The sequence below is a fragment of the Typopeltis vanoorti genome, chromosome 23, assembly GCF_054136105.1.
Source record: "Typopeltis vanoorti isolate ZY-2024b chromosome 23, IOZ_Tvanoo_1.0, whole genome shotgun sequence".
Lineage (NCBI taxonomy): Eukaryota > Metazoa > Arthropoda > Arachnida > Uropygi > Thelyphonidae > Typopeltis > Typopeltis vanoorti.
The window spans coordinates 66,675,151-66,695,427 of NC_143571.1; the positions used below are offsets into that span (position 1 = coordinate 66,675,151).

The following is a 20,277-nucleotide window of genomic DNA, read 5'->3' on the forward strand; positions in this document are numbered from 1 at the left end:
AAGGATTGAAAAACATGTTAACAAGTTTCTCTTTATATAAGGCTATGATTTGGTCGCATCTTGAGTACTGTGCACAGATATGGTTCTGGGTTTGAAAATTTATTTATCACTAGGTTAGACTATAATAGATTTAGTTTAATCCTTTATCCCAGTGAGAGCAAACAAAGTTTGCGCCTGAAAATATCTTCAGGACTAAATATATATAGTGTTGTACTATCTTATCCAGTAAGTAGTGCAACACCAAGGCAACTCGTGGCAAAGGTGGAGCAAGCTACCAGGCACTTCTAACCCAGTATCTCCCATAATGCAAAACACATTTCCTATGTGGATATGTATACTGTTATACTGTTACGCATTAAAGGGATTGGCCATCTACCCAGACTAGTTTCGACCTTTATTGAGGTCTCTTCAGTGGGAGCCAGGCCCAGAGCTGGAGATACCAGGCAGAAGCAGTAGCAAGTCATCTGTGCCTATGGGAGTTGCCAAAAGGTTTATCACCTTTTTTAAAAATTACTCTGGATTTAGAGAAAGATGTTGAAAATTTATTTATCACTAGGTTAGACTATAATAGATTTAGTTTAATCCTTTATCCCAGTGAGAGCAAACAAAGTTTGCGCCTGAAAATATCTTCAGGACTAAATATAGTGTTGTACTATCTTATCCAGTAAGTAGTGCAACCCCAAGGCAACTCGTGGCAAAGGTGGAGCAAGCTACCAGGCACTTCTAACCCAGTATCTCCCATAATGCAAAACACATTTCCTATGTGGATATGTATACTGTTATGCATTAAAGGGATTGGCCATCTACCCAGACTAGTTTCGACCTTTATTGAGGTCTCTTCATACATATCCACATAGGAAATGTGTTTTGCATTATGGGAGATACTGGGTTAGAAGTGCCTGGTAGCTTGCTCCACCTTTGCCACGAGTTGCCTTGGTGTTGCACTACTTACTGGATAAGATAGTACAACACTATATTTAGTCCTGAAGATATTTTCAGGCGCAAACTTTGTTTGCTCTCACTGGGATAAAGGATTAAACTAAATCTATTATGGTTCTGGGTTTGTTGGGGAATCAGGAGGTGGTAGAGAGGATTCAGAGATGAGAGACCAAGCTGGAGATAGGTCTGTGGAATTCTTCTTCCAGAGACCTATCTCCAGTCTTCTTCCACACATATAGGTCTGCGGAAGAAGAATTCTTCTTCCACAGACCTATATGAAGACAGGTTACTTTCACATTTACTCACCAGCTTTCACATTGCTTGACCTAAAGCAACATCCAACTAAATATGTCTTCCTGTCAATCTCTACTTTACACCACACTGACTCATAACCATTGTCACTATTTCCTTTTTCATGTCTACTTTATGATAGGGGAACATAATTCTCCTGCTATCATCAGCAGAACTTCCCCTCCTTTCTATCCTCATGAAAAATACTCTATCCTTCCATTTCTATTCCTGTTAGGATACCATCTTCATTCAACCATGTTTCACTTATTCCAAATATTTTGGGGTGAATAAATTCAATTAGTGAAATCATTTCATTTCCCTTATTTCTGATACTTCGCATTTGTAAACAAACAGCGTTCATTTGAGGCCTATAATAAGTCTTATCCAGACCACTTGTTGGTTGTGATTTTCCCACCACACCTGTCCTTGCCCAATCACCTTTATCACCATTTACCACATATATCTGCTCAGTCTCACTTCTCCAACTCCATTTGTTATCATTTCCACCCCCCTTCTTGGTACTGTCATATCTGGGTAGCAAACCGACAATTTTTACTCTCTCTCTCTGTAACATTTCTTTCTTGCTTCTTCTAACAGTTATACCATATTTGTCGCTATTTCAATTATTAGTTCCTATAAGAAATACCATCTCTTTTACTTTTCTTTTCTGTTTTTCAATTGCAATTGCCATATCTTAATTTTCACCCTGGGGAAACTAGACTAGAAGTAATGATTCGTATAAACAATTTAATAGAATTATAAACAATTTATAAACAGTATTCCTCCAAATCAATCTATAACTTGTGAGTACTCCAATATTGACGTATCTAACATTTTGTGCTTCTAATACACTTTTGACTGAATCAATCCACCTAGACCTTGGTGTCTTCCTCTGGGTCTCTTTCCATCTTGGCATCAAACACCTGTTTTGCTAACCTCTCTTATCCATTCTATATAAGTGGCCATATCACCTTAGATTAGCTCTGCTGACAAATTCTTGAATGCTAATAATGTCAAGTTCCTTTCTAATATCTTCTTTTTTAATATGCTTCTGCCATTGATGCCATCAGTTCATTCCCCTAATTTTTCTCAGAAGTCTCATATCTGTGGTCTCTAGTCTTTGATCAAGTACTTTATTTCTAATCCAACTCTCAGATCCGTAACTTAAAACTGGTTTAAACATTGTCTTGTATACTGCTAGTTTGGTGTTTTGGCTAATTTCTTTCTTATTCCATATATTCAAATGGCTCTCCACTATACCAGCTTTGCTTATTCTGTTGTCTATTTCCAGATTTAAGCTGCCATTCTTTATTAAAAACTGTGCCTAAATAGCTGGAATATTTTACTTGTTTTACAGGATCTTCATTCAGAATGCAGCTAAAGTTTTCTATGCTCCTAACTATTTTCATAGTTTTGGTCATTTTAAGGCTGATTTTCATGCCAAATAGTTGCAGATGTTATTTAATTTGGTTAGTGAATCCTGGAGACTTGCATTAGAAGTGTTTAGGAGTACACCATCATCTGCATGTGTAATCTTTAAAGGTACCTGTGGCATAACTATAAATAATAAATTATATTATAACCACAGTAATTAACTTTAATGAAATAAAGGTACAAATATTTCATACTGAAATTAATAGTACATCATCAGTGTAGACAACAAACAGTTCAAAGGAATGGAATACAAAATACATAACAGTCAGTGGATTACCAATTAAAAACTGTTGCCGCATGCTAGAAATGAATATTAATAAAATATTATTAAATAATTCTTAAAAAACTCTTTCTTTGATGGTTGCATAAGATAAGAATCTCCCAAACTTTTGGGGGAGAGGGAGAGAGAGAGAGAGAGAGAGAGACAATAATTTTGATTCAAATTTGGCCGATGTAAAATGGCTTTGCAACTTTCTTTGAAAAGGCGTTCATATTTAAACTTGCATCTATGGAGAAGACAAGTTTTATCCCACTGGATATTGTGTTTAATGTCAATACTATGTTGTGCCAGACCAGACATTTGAGATTTTTAATGTATTCGATATAATACTGGGTTCCTTCATTCTTTTTTCCACAGAACAGTCTATTTGTCCAAAGTATGACACATTCACACGGTATCTGGTAAATGGCAGCTAATGATAGAGGTGCCACTTTGTCTTTTGTAGATGACAGCAAGTGAGAAATTTTATTGATAGGAAAATATGTTGGAATGAGATGATACTTCTTCAAAATTCTGCCAATAGGTTCTGAGATGCCAGAAATATAAGGGATTGGAACCCTGATATCTGTTGAATAATCCTGAGGTGTTGAAACATAGGAGTCAACTATCTGCTGGATTTAATTAGGATTGTAACCATTAAATTCGATTAACTTTTTGATAGTGAAAAGTTCTTATTGTAAGCTTGAGGGAGAGGAGCACACTTTATGTGTTCTATTAATTAAAGGCATGATAACACCAATTTTTTTTGAGGTGTGATGAGCAGACTTTTGATGAATGCATCCGCCAGTAAAGGTAGGTTTTCGATAAATGCTGGTTGCTAAATTTCCAGAGGCTGTATGTGTAAGAAGGATGTTAAACTACCAGCCTTTTCTTTTTCCATAGTGAACTGAATGCATGGGTGAAGGCTATTGATCTGCTGTAGGAATGTAGTAATTTCCTCTTCAGCATGTGGCCAAATAGCAAAGACATCATAAAGACAACATAAAGAAACCAAAGAGAGGGTTGGAGATGAATAGATGAGAACAAGGTGTCTTCCAGCTGGTTCAGAAAATAGTTTGCCAAAGGTGGAGACAGAGGGCTACCCTTCAACTTGTTTATAGATCTTGTTTTTCCAGCTGAAATATCCTGAATGTATAACAAATTCAAAAAGCTTTGCAATATCCGGAGGTAATCATAATATAGTAAATTGACAGTGTCAGATAATGAAATATTGGTCAAGAGGGAAACAATATCAAAAATGACTAACAAGTCCGACTCTTATATTTGAACATCCTTGATTTGCTCAAGAAAATGTGTTGAATTTTTGATGAAAGATCTGGATTGTCCAGCATGGGCAGTTAATGAATGTGACAGAAATTTAGCAATTCTTAAGTGGGAGAGTCAATACAATTCATGATGGGTCTTACTGGATAACATTCTTTATGAATTTTTGGGAGGCCATATAAATGAGGAGTTCTTCCCAAATGAGTGTGCAACCTGTCCACGGTATTTTGATCCCAACTGATTTAACTGTTTAATTTGCGATTTTGTAGGGTTATGATTGATTTCTTGATAGGTGGAGGTATCTTGCAAAAGGCAGTCTGCTTTTCTCTCATAGTCAGCCTTATCCATTACCATTACTGCTTTTCCTTTATCAGCTTTTGAAATAGAAATATCTCTATTTTTTCTTAATGAGGTTAGCACATTACGGGTTAACGGGTTTCAGCACTCAATAAATTACGTGGAGGTAATTTGCTTTTAAAAAGTGAAGCAGCAACTTCAAATCATAGTTTATTAGCATCTTCACTAGAAAGTCCCGACAGATTGTGTTCAATGTTATGCAAAAATCAAAATACAGGATGCGTTTAGATACTACAACAAATCTAACAGATAAGCTTAGGTGTTCATGGTTATTCATGACTTATTTTTCATGGTATTAACAACACCACAAACACTTTTAACAAAGATGTTTTATTAACGCTTATATTTCGCTGATTTTCAACTCAGCATCATCAGAGCACCAAAGAAATCATCAGGAAAATAAAACCAATTCATGTTAAACTGCCCCGTAATTATGGATTACCAAAAATCCACAAATCCCCTACCGCCCCATAGTTGATAGCATAGATAGTCCCACATATAAACTGGCCCGGCATTTAGCCAAGTAGCTTGCCCCCCCCCCCCCTTACTGGCAACTCCTCTACTTTTGTAAAAAATTCAATCCATTTCAAAACACTGGTTAAAAATCTAATCCTAAAAGATTCAGACATAATGGTTAGTTTCGATGTCACCTCCTTATTTACCAATGTATCACTTATAGACACTCTTGATTTAATCAAGTCTAAATTTCCCCCAGATATTTTTGAATTATTTCAATTTACCATGAATGCAGGTTACTTTACATGGGGGGGGGAATTCTACAAACAGATTAATGGTACTGCTATGGGTTCCCCCCTCTCCCTCCGTTAGCAAATTTTTACATGGAACACTTTGAAAACAAAGTACTTACCACAGCTACATACAAGCCACAAGTGTGGTTACACTATGTAGATGATGTGTTTGCCATCTGGCCCCATGGACAAGACACTTTGGATGCTTTTGTCACCTACCTAAACAGCCAACACCCCAAAATTCACTTCACAGTAGAAAAATAATCAAATAACTGTTTACCATTTCTTGACACATTAGTCACCCACCTTTCAGATGGTTCACTATCTTTTTCTATTTACAGAAAGCCTACACACACAGGAAGATACCTATATAAACAATCACATCATCATCCAGTCCAACAGTACAGCATTTTAAAAACACTTACACACAGAGCTAAAGCCATTTGTTCTAACGATACAGCTCTGACCACTGAACTCCAATACCTGCGCCATACGTTCTTAGCCAACGGCTACAATCCCTACAAAATAGATAAAACACTACATAGGCCCATTACTCTGCCCTCCCCTAATACACAAGAATACAACATGACCATTTCTATTCCCTATATCAGAGGTACATTGGAAAAGATAGCCAAAGTATTGTTGAAACATGGCCTTCGCACCACTTTCAAACCTCATGTCAAGCTGGCAACTCTGATCCGCTCGCCTAAGGATAAACTTCACCCTTTAGCACACCCAGGAGTGTATGAAGTTCCGTGTGACTGTGATTTGGCCTATTATGGGCAAACAGGAAGATCAGTGAACATCTGCCTGGAAGAACATGAAAGATACATTCGCTACTATTACTATGGCAAGTCGGGACTGGCAGACCACGCTTTGGACACTCCTTCACACAGGATTAGATGGAGGAAAACAAATGTGCTATTTAGGAGTCGTTATAGATCTGAAAGATTATTTTTTGAGTCAGCAATGGCTTTGAAGAATTCTCCCAACCTTAGCAAATATGGTTGCATTAATTTGCCAAAAATTTGGGAGACGGTTATCCTAAGAAAAACTCCTGGATAACTGCTGTTTTTTTTTTTTTTTTTCCTCGTTAGAGGGCACCAAAAAATAGGACTTTAGATCTTTTGTCTTTTGCAATTATATTGTTTCATTCGCTCACTGTTGCGTTTACATGTGTGTTGTGCTCTGATGATGCTGAGTTGACAATCAACGAAATATAAGCGTTAATAAAACATCTTTGTTAAAAGTGTTTGTGGTGTTGTTAATACCATGAAAAATAAGTCATGGAGTACTACAACAAAGTCAAGGCCTTTAGCTAATGCACTAGTTTCAGCATCAGATAACAGGCGTCCAGAAATATTTGCAATCCATTTATTCGTAGGAGTGTTGTCAGAGGTAATTTTTTTCTTTTGCTTACAGTATAAAGATTCATATTTTTGCATCAGTTTGCAGGAATGTTTTTCAACAGCAGGGTTCCAATCGATTATATTTCTTGCATCTCAGAACCTATTGGTAGAATTTTCAAGAAGTATCATCTCATTCCCACGTATTTTCCTATCAACAAAATTTCTCACTCGTTGCCATCTACAAAAGACAAAGTAGCACCTCTATCATTAGCTCGCCGTTTACCAGATACCGCGTGAATGTAATTTAACATACTTTGGACAAACAGGCTGTTCTGTGGAAAAAAGAATGAAGGAACATCAGTATTATATCGAATACATTAAAAACCTCAAAAGTCTGGTCTGGCACAACATAGTATTAACACTAAACACAATATCCAGTGGGATAAAGCTTGTCTTCTCCATAGATGCAAGTTTAAATATGAACGCCTTTTCAAAGAAAGCTGCAAAGCCATTTTACATCGGCCAAATTTGAATCAAAATGATTGTCTCTCTCTCCCAAAAGTTTGGGAGATTCTTATCTTATGCAACCATCAAAGAAAGAGTTTTTAAGAATTATTTAATAATATTTTATTAATATTCATTTCTAGCATGCAGCAACACTTGTTTTAATTGGTAATGCACTGACTATTATGTACTTTGTATTCCATTCCTTTGAACTGTTTGTTGTCTACACTGATAATGTACTGTTAATTTCAGTATGAAGTATTTGTATCTTTATATCATTAAAGTTAATTACTGTGGTTATCGTGTAATTTATTATTTATCATCTGCATAAAGCAAAGAGCTAAGTTTGGCATCTCCAATTCTAATATCAGTCTTGATGTCACTTTCTTTCATAATGTTATCCAAATAGATGATGAATAAGAGTGAAGATAATGTGCATCCTTGTCTTACCCCTGATTTTACATCAAATCATCTTCTGTATTTCCTTCAATTCTAACTGCTGATTGACAACTTAAATATAGACTATGTATTGCTCTGTGTAATGTTCCATTCACCCCATGTAACTGTAGTATTTTGAAAAGCTTTTCTTTGGGCACCTTGTCATATGCCTTTTCTAGATCTACAAAACGTAAGCACATATCCTTGTCATATTCCCATGATTTCTCAACTATTTGTCTTAAAGTGAAAATCTTATCTTGACAACCTCTATTTGGTCTGAACCCAGCTTGTTTTTCTCGAAGTTTTTCTTCCACAATCTTTCTCAACCTCTTTTTAAGTATGCTTGCATAAACCTTACCTGGTACACTTACTAGAGAAATTCCTCTGTAATTCTCACATTCAGTTTTATTCCCTTTTTTATAAATGGGTATTATGAGAGCTCTACTCCAATAATTGGGAATTCGACTTTCCAATCAGGCCCTATGAATTATGCAGTGTAGCCACTGCAAAACTTTTATACTCCATACTTAATCATTTCTTGTCAAATATCATCTACTCCAGCTGTCTTTCCACATTTTAAGTTTTTGATGGCTTTTTCTACCTCAAGTATTAATATGTGCTCCACTTTGCATTTTCCTCTTGAAAATTTTCTAGTATGGTTCTGTCACTGCTTGGTTCATTTAATAGTCTTTCAAAGTAATTACTCCAGACATCTAGGATATACTCATCTTCAGTTTTCATGTCACCTTTATTATTTCTGATTCCTTTTATAGTACTCTTTCCTTCATTTCGAGGCTTCTTCTATAGCTTTAGAACATTTTGCCACCTTCCTAATATTTCTTTTCTATATTCTTACCAAAGTCTTCCCATGACTTTTGTTTAGCTACTTTTACACACAGCTTAGTTCTCTTACATTTTTCTTTGCATTCTTTTAGGGCATCTGCCAACTTTCTTATTAGGAACATTTGGTATGCTTTCCTCTTTTCCAGGACTGCTTCTTTAACTTCTTGTGTCTACCATGGTGTTCTTATTTTTCTATTCTTGCAGACAACTTCACAATATACCACCCTAGCTGAATCAATCAATGTCTTCTTCAGAGTTTGTCACTTAGAATCCAAGGTTTGGTTCTTGTTTTCAATTTGTTTCATTTTTTCTTCAATAAGGTTTGTATAGTCAAGTCTACATTTACTTGTGAAAGCTGCTCAACTTTATTACATGTGTAGTACACTAAAAATACTACAATAATATACTAAAAAAACAACAATAAATCTAAGAAAACATTCAATAAATCAACAAATATCACTGATCCTTCAGGAGCATCCTAATAGCATACCTTTTCACCAGACAGTACCAAATATCATTGACTTACAATATTATTAAGAAATGCATTAATAATATGTACATAAAATAATTAGTTGAAACTATCTTCTAAAATAAATTGCAGAGATAAACTGCAAATAATCACTGTTCCTCAGTGACACACTTTTAAACTATTGGTAACTTTCAATAGTTTACTTTTTTATAATTAAATTAATTTACATATATCTGACATCAAACTGACAATGTACTTGCAACTTCCATATTTTTCCAGGATTTGAAGGGGATAAATTAATTGTGGAAAGGGTACAGAGGTGGATAATATAGTTAGGATAATATAGAAGAAGGAGAGGTGATATGATTGAGACTTTTAAACTGTTGAGAGGTAATTACAGGATTGACACTGGAGAGTTCTTTCACTTGGTAGAACAGGAGGAAGGAGCAAGGACAAGGGACTATCCCTGGAAGTTACATAAGGAAGCTGTGAGCAAGAGGGTGAGGAGTGGTTTCTTTGCATGGAGGGTGGTTGAACCATGGAATGCATTGCCTGATAAAGTGGTAAGAGCACGAACAGTCAATGAGTTCAAGGAGTGGTATGAAGACTTTGTTTTTTCTAGGAAGGACCTCCCACGATGAGTCTTTTGACTCCATGGAGGCCTGGATCTTAATAATTAATAATAATGATAATAAAATAAAATAATCTATAATAATTAATGTTTTTGGAGCACACAGGCATTACAAAGATCTGCTTCTATAACTCATAACATAAAAATTAATCTTCCTACCTTTTCTTGTCTTAATTCTTGATCTTTATATGCCTTGATCATTACTTCTTTCTCTCTTTCCTTTACAGCTGCTTCTGTTTTACTAAGAGCATGGGTACTTCGCAATTCATCAATAAGGTCTTGTTTTTTAGCTCTCTGTTCTGCCATCTATAGAATAGTGTCATTAGTGAAAAGAAAGAATATAAAAATAAGATATTCAGAAAGATTTCAGAAAAAAAATTTCATTAACAAGTTTATTCAACATGCACAACAACTGGAATATAATATATGGAACAACAGTAGACAGAAGAGAGCATCCATCTTAACAGTTTAGCAAATAAAACCACTACCTTTTCAACATGTATATGTGGGTTTAGCAGTATCAGAACTACATATAAAGAAAATATTCTATGAGGAAACTGTTTGACAACCAAATATTTAAGTAAAAAAATAAACTGAATTAGTCATTTTGGCAGGGTTGATATCCTAGAAGTTACTTGCATTTGTGCATTTCACCTTATATTTTTATTTTATCATCATCATCAGACATCCATGGAGTAAAAATACTCACTGTAGGAAGTCCCTCTGTTATACACACAACTCATCATACTGTGTTTTAAATGCATTCACATTCTCTGCAGTCACCACACTCTCAGGCTATGCATTTCAATCTACAAATTGCATTTTCTCAACCTTTCTTGACACTCAACATTCCACAGACCAGAAACCACTATAGTGAATTGCTTCTGGAGCCTTTCCAATATCTCTTCATCCTTTTGAAAACAAGGTGGCCAAATCTGGGTAGAGTAGACCATATGTCACTTAATCAAATCTCCCTTACTTCTTTAAGTCAGTGTTCTTTGCATCACTGACATAATCCATGTGATGCTCTCACAATTTTAGCAATGTATTCCCTAAATTTTAGGTCTTTATTTCCTTCAGATCCCATATTTCCTTTACCTCCTCTAAGATATCCATAATGAACTGTGCACTGTGTATCCTATCTTTTTTTTTCTTGAATGTTAAAACATACACTTTGCAACACTGAACTGCTAGTCCCAATCCATCACCACCAAGTCCTCTGGTAAAGCTATGAAAAGCCACATCTTTCCTGCTTCTTATGGTTTCCTAACTTTTCAAGAATAGGAAGTGTTTAGAATATTAAGTAACCTAGATGTTAATAAAGCTGTGGGATGGGATTGGATAAGATATCACCACACATATTAAGGGAATGTTCAAAAGAGCTCTGGCAGTACCCTTGACTTGATTCAACAGAAGTCTGGCAACAGGAACAGCCCAGAAGATTGGAAAGAAGTAGAAATAGTGCTACTGCATAAGGAAGAATCCAAGTTAGTAGTATCAAACTATAGACCAGTGTATGTAGATCAAGTATAATGGTGAAGGTGTTATAGAGACTGGTTAGAGACAGAATACAAACCTGGATTAATGAGAATGGAAATCTTTCAAGAGAGCAGCATGTGACTAACACATTGGATGGGGGGGGATGCTTAAACAGCAATTTATTTGGATTTTGCTAAAGCATTTGATCATGAACCACATGATAATATTCTGTTGAAATTGGAGAGGATGGGGTTGGATAGTCATTCAGTAGTTGGTTACAAGGCTGGTTGACTAATAGGAGCAACAAGTATGGTGGTGCAGTGTTCCAGAAATGGAACATTGCACCACCATACAATGTTTCAGAAATTGAAGGTGACAAGTGGGGTGCCACAAGGTTCTGTTCTGGACCTATTTAACTTAGCACATGGGCCAACATGTTGCCCATTCCTGCTGCTGTATTAACATGTACATAAAAATATCAATATGTACTCAGCATATTCATATTTTTCAACATGCTGAGTACCTCCAGTTGGTCTACCTCAATTCTCACATCAGCATATGCACTGAAATGGCAAACAGCTGGATGATACACTGATTGCAACTATTTGTTCTGCTTCTGCCACTTTCCTACCAGGAAAAAAAATTTCTTTTTTGATTTACTTTGGCCTGAACTAATTTTCCCTCATAATCTGATTTAGCCTTCCAGTACCATACACTCATTCTTATTGTTTGTGCTTTGTACTGTTCATAATGGAATCATAATATCTTTATTTCTGCAAATCAGTGTCCTCCACATCATTATCATGATCCAATGTGACGTCTTCACAACTTGTGCAGTGTGGCCCCTGAATTTCAGGTCGTTGTCTGGATCACCTTGTTTTTTATTATTATTATTATCATTATTAATATCTAACCTCTATGGAGCCAGAGACACATTGTGAGAGGTACACACTATTGCAATGCTCATCCAACCATGCCTTAAACTAATTCAATGTGTCTACATTCACAATACACTCAGGCAATGCATTCACATTATACTCAAGCAATGCATTCCACATCTTTTCTGCTTCTTATAGTTCTTCCGAACTTTTCAAGAATGGGAAGTGTTTAGAATATTAAGTCCCAGATGTTAACAGAATCTTCTCCTCATTCCTCTGCCTCACTCCCCTCCATATACAGTTGGCAGTGATGGCCTCTTGCTCTACCTTCCTCTCCCATTTTATCAAAAATCTCTTCCATGTCCACCTGATAACAACTCTTCTTCTTCTTCTCTCTTCCATCATCTTCGTGGATGATGATGAGGCTGAATAAACTCTTTCCACTTCTGTCTGTCCCGGAAGAGTCCGAACAATTCTGTCCAGTTTGGTGTCGCTTGTGATTTGGTTTTCAGGTCCTCTTTTATTTTGTCTATCCATCTAATTCTGGGCCGTCCTTTGGATCTTTTACCTTCCATCATTGTATTCAGGGCTTTAGATGGTAGTCTTTCTGTTCCCATTATGGTCACATGGCAAAACCATCGCAGTCTTCTTTCTTGGATTTTGTCTATTATTGTTATTTCTTGTTTTAGTCGTTTCCTTATGTCTTCATTTCTTAGTCGATCCAGCAGAGATACTCCAAGTAATCTTCTTAGCCAACCCATTTCAGTAACTAACAATTTTTTCTCTTCAGCCTTTTTGAGATTCCAACATTTACTTCCATAGAGGCGTATTGGGAGGACCATTGTTTCATAGATTCTTACTTTTGTTACTTGTTTGATATCTCTTGACTTCCATATTTTATTAAGTTGTCCAAAAGTTTGGGATGCTTGACTGATTCATCTGTTTATATCTTTTTTAATTTCACCATTGTACTCAATAACTCCTCCAAGGTAGGTGAAGTTTTCTACCTGCTCTAGATTCTTACAATCAATTTCAATTTTCTTTTCAGACTGGTGCTTCTTTTTCCTATTTGCATAATTTTTGTTTTGTCTATATTTATATTTAATCCAGATTTTATACACTCCTCCTTTATTTTATCAGAAATTTGCTGTATATTTTCTTCTGTGCTTGCAAGTAATGCAATGTCGTCTGAAAATTTTTAATTTGTTACATTTTTCCCATATATTTTGATTCCTGAGTCTTCATTGTTTAAGGCCTTATTGGTTGCTTCTTCCAGTGTAAAAGTGAACAGGTCTGGTGACAGATTGCATCCCTGTCTTACTCTGCTCTCTGTGTGAAACCAGTTGGTTAAGGTGTCCTCCATTTGTACTGCACTTTCAGATTTCTCATACAGATTCTTTATTATTCTTATTGTTTTGTTGGGAATTCCAAATTCTTCCATAGTTCTCTTCTAGAGATTGAATCAAATGCCTGAAGAAAGTTTATGAAATTTATGTAGCAACTTTGGTTGTACTCTAGGGTCTTTTCTATTAGCTGTCTTAAGCTGAATAGTTGATCAATTGTGCTTCATCCTGGTTTGAAACCTGCTTGTTCTTCTTCTTCTAATGCTAGTTCTATATATGGCTTAATTTGTTTTTGGAGTACTTTCATAAAAATCTTACTTGGAACACTGAGGAGGTAATGCCTCTGTAATTACTGCATTCTGTTTTATCTCCTTTTTTGTATATAGGAGCTATAACTGATTTGATCCAATCAGTAGGCACTGCTTCGTTTTTGTAGAACCTTTCAAATAAAGTTTTTAATGATTCCAAAAGTTGTTCCTTTCCTGCTTTTAAGAATTCTGCATGCATTTGATTAATGCCAGGTGCTTTCCTAGTTTTGAGTTTTTCTATGCTGTGTGCTATTATTTCTTTGGTAAATATATTTGTTTCCTGTTCCATTTCAGTGGCTGGAATAGTAATATCCTGGGAGCTGTTTTTATTATATAAATCTCTGAAGTATTCTTCCCATCTGGCCATTCTTTTGTTTTACTTTCAATTAGTTGTCCCTCTTTGTTTTTGATCACTATAATTTTTGTTGTCTGTGTCTTACTAATTTAGTCTATTTGTTTATATAATCCATGAAGGTTATTTTCTTTTGATAGCTTCTCTGCCATTTTGCATTTTTCTTCTAACCAGTTATTCTCATCTCTTTTAACTAGTTTTCTAATTTCTCTGGTTAATCTATTATATTCATTTCTGTTATAGTTCTGTTTTAGTTTCATGCTTTTCCTTTGATCGCTTAACCTTTTTACTTCCAATCCTTTTTACTTTCTCTTTCTATGTAACCTATTGTATTTTCTGCTGATTTTAATATTATTTCCTTTAATTTGCATCAATTTTCTTCGATGTTTATATTCTGTTTTGGTAGTTCCTTCAGGTTTTTATCTAGTTCTAGTTGATATTTTCTTAGAATATTGTTGTCTTGTAGTTTTTTTTACATTCAGTCTCCTTTTGACTCTAAAAGTGCTTTCAGATTTTAACTTTATTCTTAGGTTTGCTAATACTAGCTTATGGTCTGATCCACAATCTGCAGAAAAGGATATGCAATTTAGGATACTTGATTTTAATCTTTGGTTTACAATAATATAGTCTATCATATTCTTGGTTTGTCTGTCTGGTGATATCCATATCCATTACAATTAGGAGATCTTGACTTGATGTCTGCTTTTTTTAAATCTATATAGAACTCCTCAATGTCTTCTTCTGATGAGGTCGAAGTTGGTGAATATACTTGAATAATAGTCAGTGATCCGATTGATGTTTTAAATCTTGCTTTAATTATCCTAGGTGAGATAAGATTGTAAGACAATAGAGAGTTTTGAGCCTTTGGTTTTAATAAGTGCTACTAATTCTTGGTGTTTGTTGTCCTCCCTGCCTGTAGTTAAAATTTTGTACTGTCCATGGTGGAATTCTCCTTTTCCGGTCCATCTGGCTTCACAGAGTCCAATCACTTCTCATCAGTAGTTGTCTAATTCATGCAGTAGTATTTTCAATGAATATATGCTAATGCTCCTTCCTGGTGAAGAGTTCTTATATTCCATGTTCCTATGCTTGTTATGTTTTCCTGTCTACTAGGTGATGTTTTGTTCCAATAGCATATTTTTCATCTTCACTATCTTGGTTCCCTAATAGTGGGCGCGACCCTTGTTTTACCCCGTGACGGTTGAGCTGGCATGTATCTTTGGGTTTGTTAGAGTTCATTCGGTTTCAATGATTAAGTTTCGTCAAGTGTCAACCACCACTCCTTGACCTGAATTCAGCCGCTCCTAATATGGAGTACAGATGCTGTTTGCTGCCGATTCACCGAATGCAGTCACTGCTTGAGACTGCCATATCTGGCTACCCTCACTTAGTTTAGCCTGTGGATCTATAACAACTCTTGTAGCTTATATGCCTCAATCATATCGCTCCTCTTCTTCCTACTCACAAGGCTGTGAAATTTACATTCTCTCAATCTGTCCTCATACTGCACATTCCAAACACCACTGACCACCTTTGTAAATCTTCTCTGGATCCTTTTCAACGTATCCTCATCACCATGAAAACCTGGTGGCTAAATCTGTGCACAATAATCCATATGAGGCCTTATACAATGGCATCATAATCTCTCTATTTCTGCATGTCAGGGTACACCGCATCATTACCATTATCCAATGTGACATCTTCACAACTTGTGTAATATGACCCCTGAATTTGTTTACCAAATTTCAAAACCTTACACCAGTGGTTCTTAATCATTTTGAAATCATGGAACACTTTTGATCATAAGAAAAATTTGCAGAACACCAAAAGCTTGTTGGCTTTTGCAGATTTCAGAAATATCAGGTCTAATATGTGATATAGTTACGCTCACCTCTTTGTCTCTATTATTAAGTCTTTCATGCTTTTTAGTTTTTATATTGGTTAATATCGAGAAATTGTGCTCACACAAATATGATGTTGAAAAGTGTAACAAAATTTCCGTGCCCTTATAGAGACTTGTAGAAGCTGGGTATTCAGCTTGGACAAAAATCCAAAATTCCTCAAGAATTATTTCAGAGAATTTCATTTTTAGAGTATAATCCGTTGACAAGGTAACTAATTGTTCTTCTTCTTGTAACAAAAATTCACAACTTGATGTATTAACTTGATGTATGTGCCAAATGGATTTCGTATCTAGTCATAATTGTGTATATTTAAGGAAGGAAAGTAACTTGAAATCTTTTCTTCCAATATTGTTAAATGTTCTGTTATAACGGAAATAATTCCCTCGACATTTTTATTATAGAGAGAAGAAAACATATCTAATGTATTTTTTTTCTGATATGCAGTTTTCCCAAAGAGATGCTTTTTTCTGAAAAGCTGACAATTTGTCAGTGGATGTCAAAAAATTTTAATTTTCGTTATTTAAGTTCTCTGCAGCATAGAAATTGATTCATTATTTTGTTTTTATTAATGAAATGAATGAATCCTAGTATATGAGCTTTACCGCTAATGTCAGTGGATTCATCACTTTGTAAAGCAAAATGTTGTCTGGAAAGTTTATTGGTAACTGTTTTCTCAATATAATTTGACGTCTTAATTTCATTTTTTATTGTATTGTCCTAATGAGAAATTTTCATAATTTCCTTTTATGCTTTGTCGCCAAACATAATGTTTACTATTTCATACTATACTGGTTTATTCTGTTGGTTTAGAAGTCAACATGCATAGCAGTCTTCAGTTTTTAGGATCAGAGTGGCCAATTACACTCAGAACTGTGTCATGTGACATCTTTCACTGGTGAAATACTCGTAATTAGTTCGCGGAACACAAGTGTTCCAATGAATACCAGTTAAGAACCACTGCCTTACACTTTGCAACATCAAACTGACAGTTCCACTTACCTGCTCATTCACACAATCTATTCAAGTCTTCCTGTAAGGCATAACATCTGCTTGACTCTGCATTGCTCTCCCCAATTTTGCATCACTGTTAAGCCATCTTTTCCTATGTCCTCTACACTTAAGTTACTCATAATTCCACCCTGATCAGGATGAGACACCCTTATAAATTGATCACTGAATACTCAACAATGTCTTCTGCAGTAGTTACTATTCTACCATTTTCATCCATTAACATCATTTTACCATGATCATTCTTCCTTCTATTTGCCACATATCTAAAACACTCTCTAGAGTTTTTCTTCGTCTGATTTGCCAATTTTTGCTCATACTGCAGTTTTGTTTTCCTTATTAACTGAGTCACTCTACTGGCTTGTTCTTTATACTCTTCATATAACTGATTATTACCAGTATTCATCCTGCATCCTGCACTGTCTCCAAAGTACCTTCTTCTCCTTCCAGATTTCATGTGAATTGGAGCTACATAAAGAATGAAAATAAAAAAAATAAAAAAACTCTCATACAATCTCTAACCACTTCCCTGAACTACTGTCATTCTTACTTCTAGCTTTTTGTACCATGGCACTGCTTCAAAATTCCATGTAAGTTTGTCATAATTGTTGCTTTGGAGTTCTGCATAGCCCTTTCTTGAATGAGAATTCTACCTATTTAGCAATCTCCAGAACAACACCATGGTCATTTCCCCAACTCTAGGCTGAGTTGCTACTGGTTATGGATAGATCTTGTGATGATGCTATTACCTTTGAGACTTACAAGTTGTTGCAGGGTTATGTTGCAGAGTAATGTCAATCGGGTTTTTCATAGTATAAGAGGAAACAGGGGAAAAATAAGAGGCTATCCTTGGAAGCTGTATAAGAATGTTGTGAGCAAAAGTCGAGTGAGGAGTGGGTTTATTCCTATGGAGATTGGTAGGTGATCGGAATGCATTGCCTGAGATATGGTGAGTGCAAAGATGGTGAATGCATTTAAGGAACGATATGATTAGCTATGTGTAGAAAGGGATCTCCCAAAATGAATCTTTTTTACTCTATGGAGATCTGATAATAATAATAATAATAAATGCCTTATGAAACCACTCTTTATCTTAAATATTCATATAAGGTTAAACTATTACAATAGCCATCATACAAAATTTATCAGTAATAAAAAAATGCAATCATAATACCCATAATATACATTCTGTACTAAATTACTAATTAACTAACTGCCTACAAGATGTTCAAAAATATAATAAATTATCAATAACAGTAATAAAAGCTGTTCGACTCCTTTTGACCCAAGGATGGTGTCTGCATATATCCGCTCTGACATAACTGCCAGAGAGCACCTAACCTAGAATCGTCCAACTTTACCCTTCTTTGGTTAAAAATATCCTTTCCCCACTCAGTCAAATTCATTTGCTGTCTCTATCGCTCTCCCAATACCACCAACCACTCCAAGCTCTTTAATTTCCTCTCCTCGAAAGTTGATTTTCTCCAGTCCCACTCTCCTAACAGTGAAATCATCCTCCTAGGTGATTTTAATGTCCATAACATCAACTGGCTATCCTCTTCCAGTTGTATAGATCCTGCAGGCAGAGACAATGAAACATTTGCCATCACCAACGACCTTACACAAATTGTTCACAAGCCGACCAGAATACCAGATAACCCAAATCACTCCCCAAATATCCTAGATCTCTTCCTTACCAATGACCCTTCAAAATATACAGTAAATGTAGTGAGCCCCGTGAGTAATTCTGACCATTCGGAGAGAAGATAGCATGGAGTGCAAAAGCTTAGGTACCGTCAGAAATCGGTGACGTAGTAGAGCAACCGCGAGTGATATAAAAGATTTGGCGATGCGAGCTCGGAGCTTTTTTCTTGGTTTGTGCCTCTCTCCCCTTGGTCTCGGGTTCTGGCAGAAGTCGTTCATGCAGATGGGAAGAACAATGGTCACCGACAACCACACAGTCAGGTAGTGGTCCGGTCCAGGCATAGCAGTGGCACAGCTAAACAGCCAGTGAAGACCGCAGCTCTATGCAGAACACGCACCCACCCGTCAGAGTAGTATTGCAATCATCGGCACAGGAGTGATTCGTGAACGTAATCACTAGTTGGCAAAATCGGAGGACAACAGGTAGCAGATCGAGGAAACTAGCCGATAGGAGTCAGCAAAGATTAATCGAGAGGAAATTCCTGTTTAGTCCACTTGGTTGGTAATGTAAAAAATTTTTTTTTGTCCATTGAACTGTGAATAGAGCAAGGAAGAGTTAATGTGCTAATGTAATAATAGGACTTGCTAATATATGACAAGACTCTAGTACTTTAACCTATGGTAAATTGTTGTAATTCTAGAAGTATATTGTAACAGATATTGTCTTTGAACCATTATGGTATGTTATAATCTAATGATTGGATATTGAGTAAGTTAATCACTTGCATAGCTGTGATAAGTGAGCAAGAATAGGACAGTTTGATTTGCTGATTTTTTTGTGTGATGCATTAATTGTTATTAGATCTTGTCTGATAGATTAGTGTTACCTGCAGGAACAAAAAATTTATTGTCTAGTATAACTTTGATTATTATGTACAGTACTTTAGAATGAATAAACATTCTTGTTTTCCTTACCTAAAAAAATATTAAAAAAAAATTGTTATATCCTTTCTTTTTTTTCTTATGTGTTTATTTATTTATTTTATGTTTTATTATCTTAATTACTATCTTGTTATACACTTGTTTCAATATGTATTTTGAACGCGTGTACTATCTATGCTTTAAATAATGCTGCAATACCAATGTCGGCACTAGTTGACAAGCTTCGTATTTTGTATTTTGAACAGCGCATGCTGTCTACACTTTAAATTAAACTGCATTACCAATGTCGGCACGTGGTGCTGTTGACAGCTTCGAGGTCACGAAAACATTGCATTGCCGAGATAGGAAGTTTTGCCTGGTTGCTCCTTAACTTTATTTGTTATTGAATCATGTAAGAGTGAGGTGTATGTTTCAAAAATAACTTTTTTGTGTGACTTTTCATGTTTTCATTATTTGAGTGTAGTGCAAGTAAAAAAAATTTTGTAAAATTGTAAAAAAAAACTGATAAAAAATTAAAAAAAAAAATAAAATGTTTTATTATTTATCATCCTTTAACCATTTAACAGGCAGAAAAATCCAGAAGTTCAAAAAATTCAAAAGTACAAAATTTCATTTATTTTCCACCTAACTATTATTTTTTTTATTCTTTTTTTTTATTACTATTTTTTGGGTGGCTCCCAAATATAATTTGCCTAGGGGGCCCTAACTATCCTTAATCTGCCACTGCATGTGCAAATCCTGCAAACAAAGAGAATGCCCTAGGCTGGAGCAGATTATCCCTGGTTGCAATTCTGGAGTTAACTCCTTTTCGGAATTAAGAAAAATTTATTTTTTGAAGCTGCGCCGTCTTAATTCCTATACAAGAGAAATGT

The 20,277-nt window shown here is 35.5% G+C and overlaps 1 protein-coding gene across 4 annotated transcripts in view; it reads right to left on the reverse strand.

Moving 5' to 3' along the window:
• LOC150093925 (cilia- and flagella-associated protein 91-like) overlaps positions 1 to 20,277 on the reverse strand; it is a 201,447-nt gene that overhangs the window by 81,443 nt on the left and 99,727 nt on the right. For all 4 annotated transcript variants that reach the window (XM_090413047.1, XM_090413045.1, XM_090413046.1 and 1 more), the window contains exon 10: positions 9,707 to 9,853. In XM_090413047.1, coding sequence (XP_090269173.1) covers positions 9,707 to 9,853 — 147 coding nt within the window. The remainder of the gene's footprint in view (positions 1 to 9,706; positions 9,854 to 20,277) is intronic.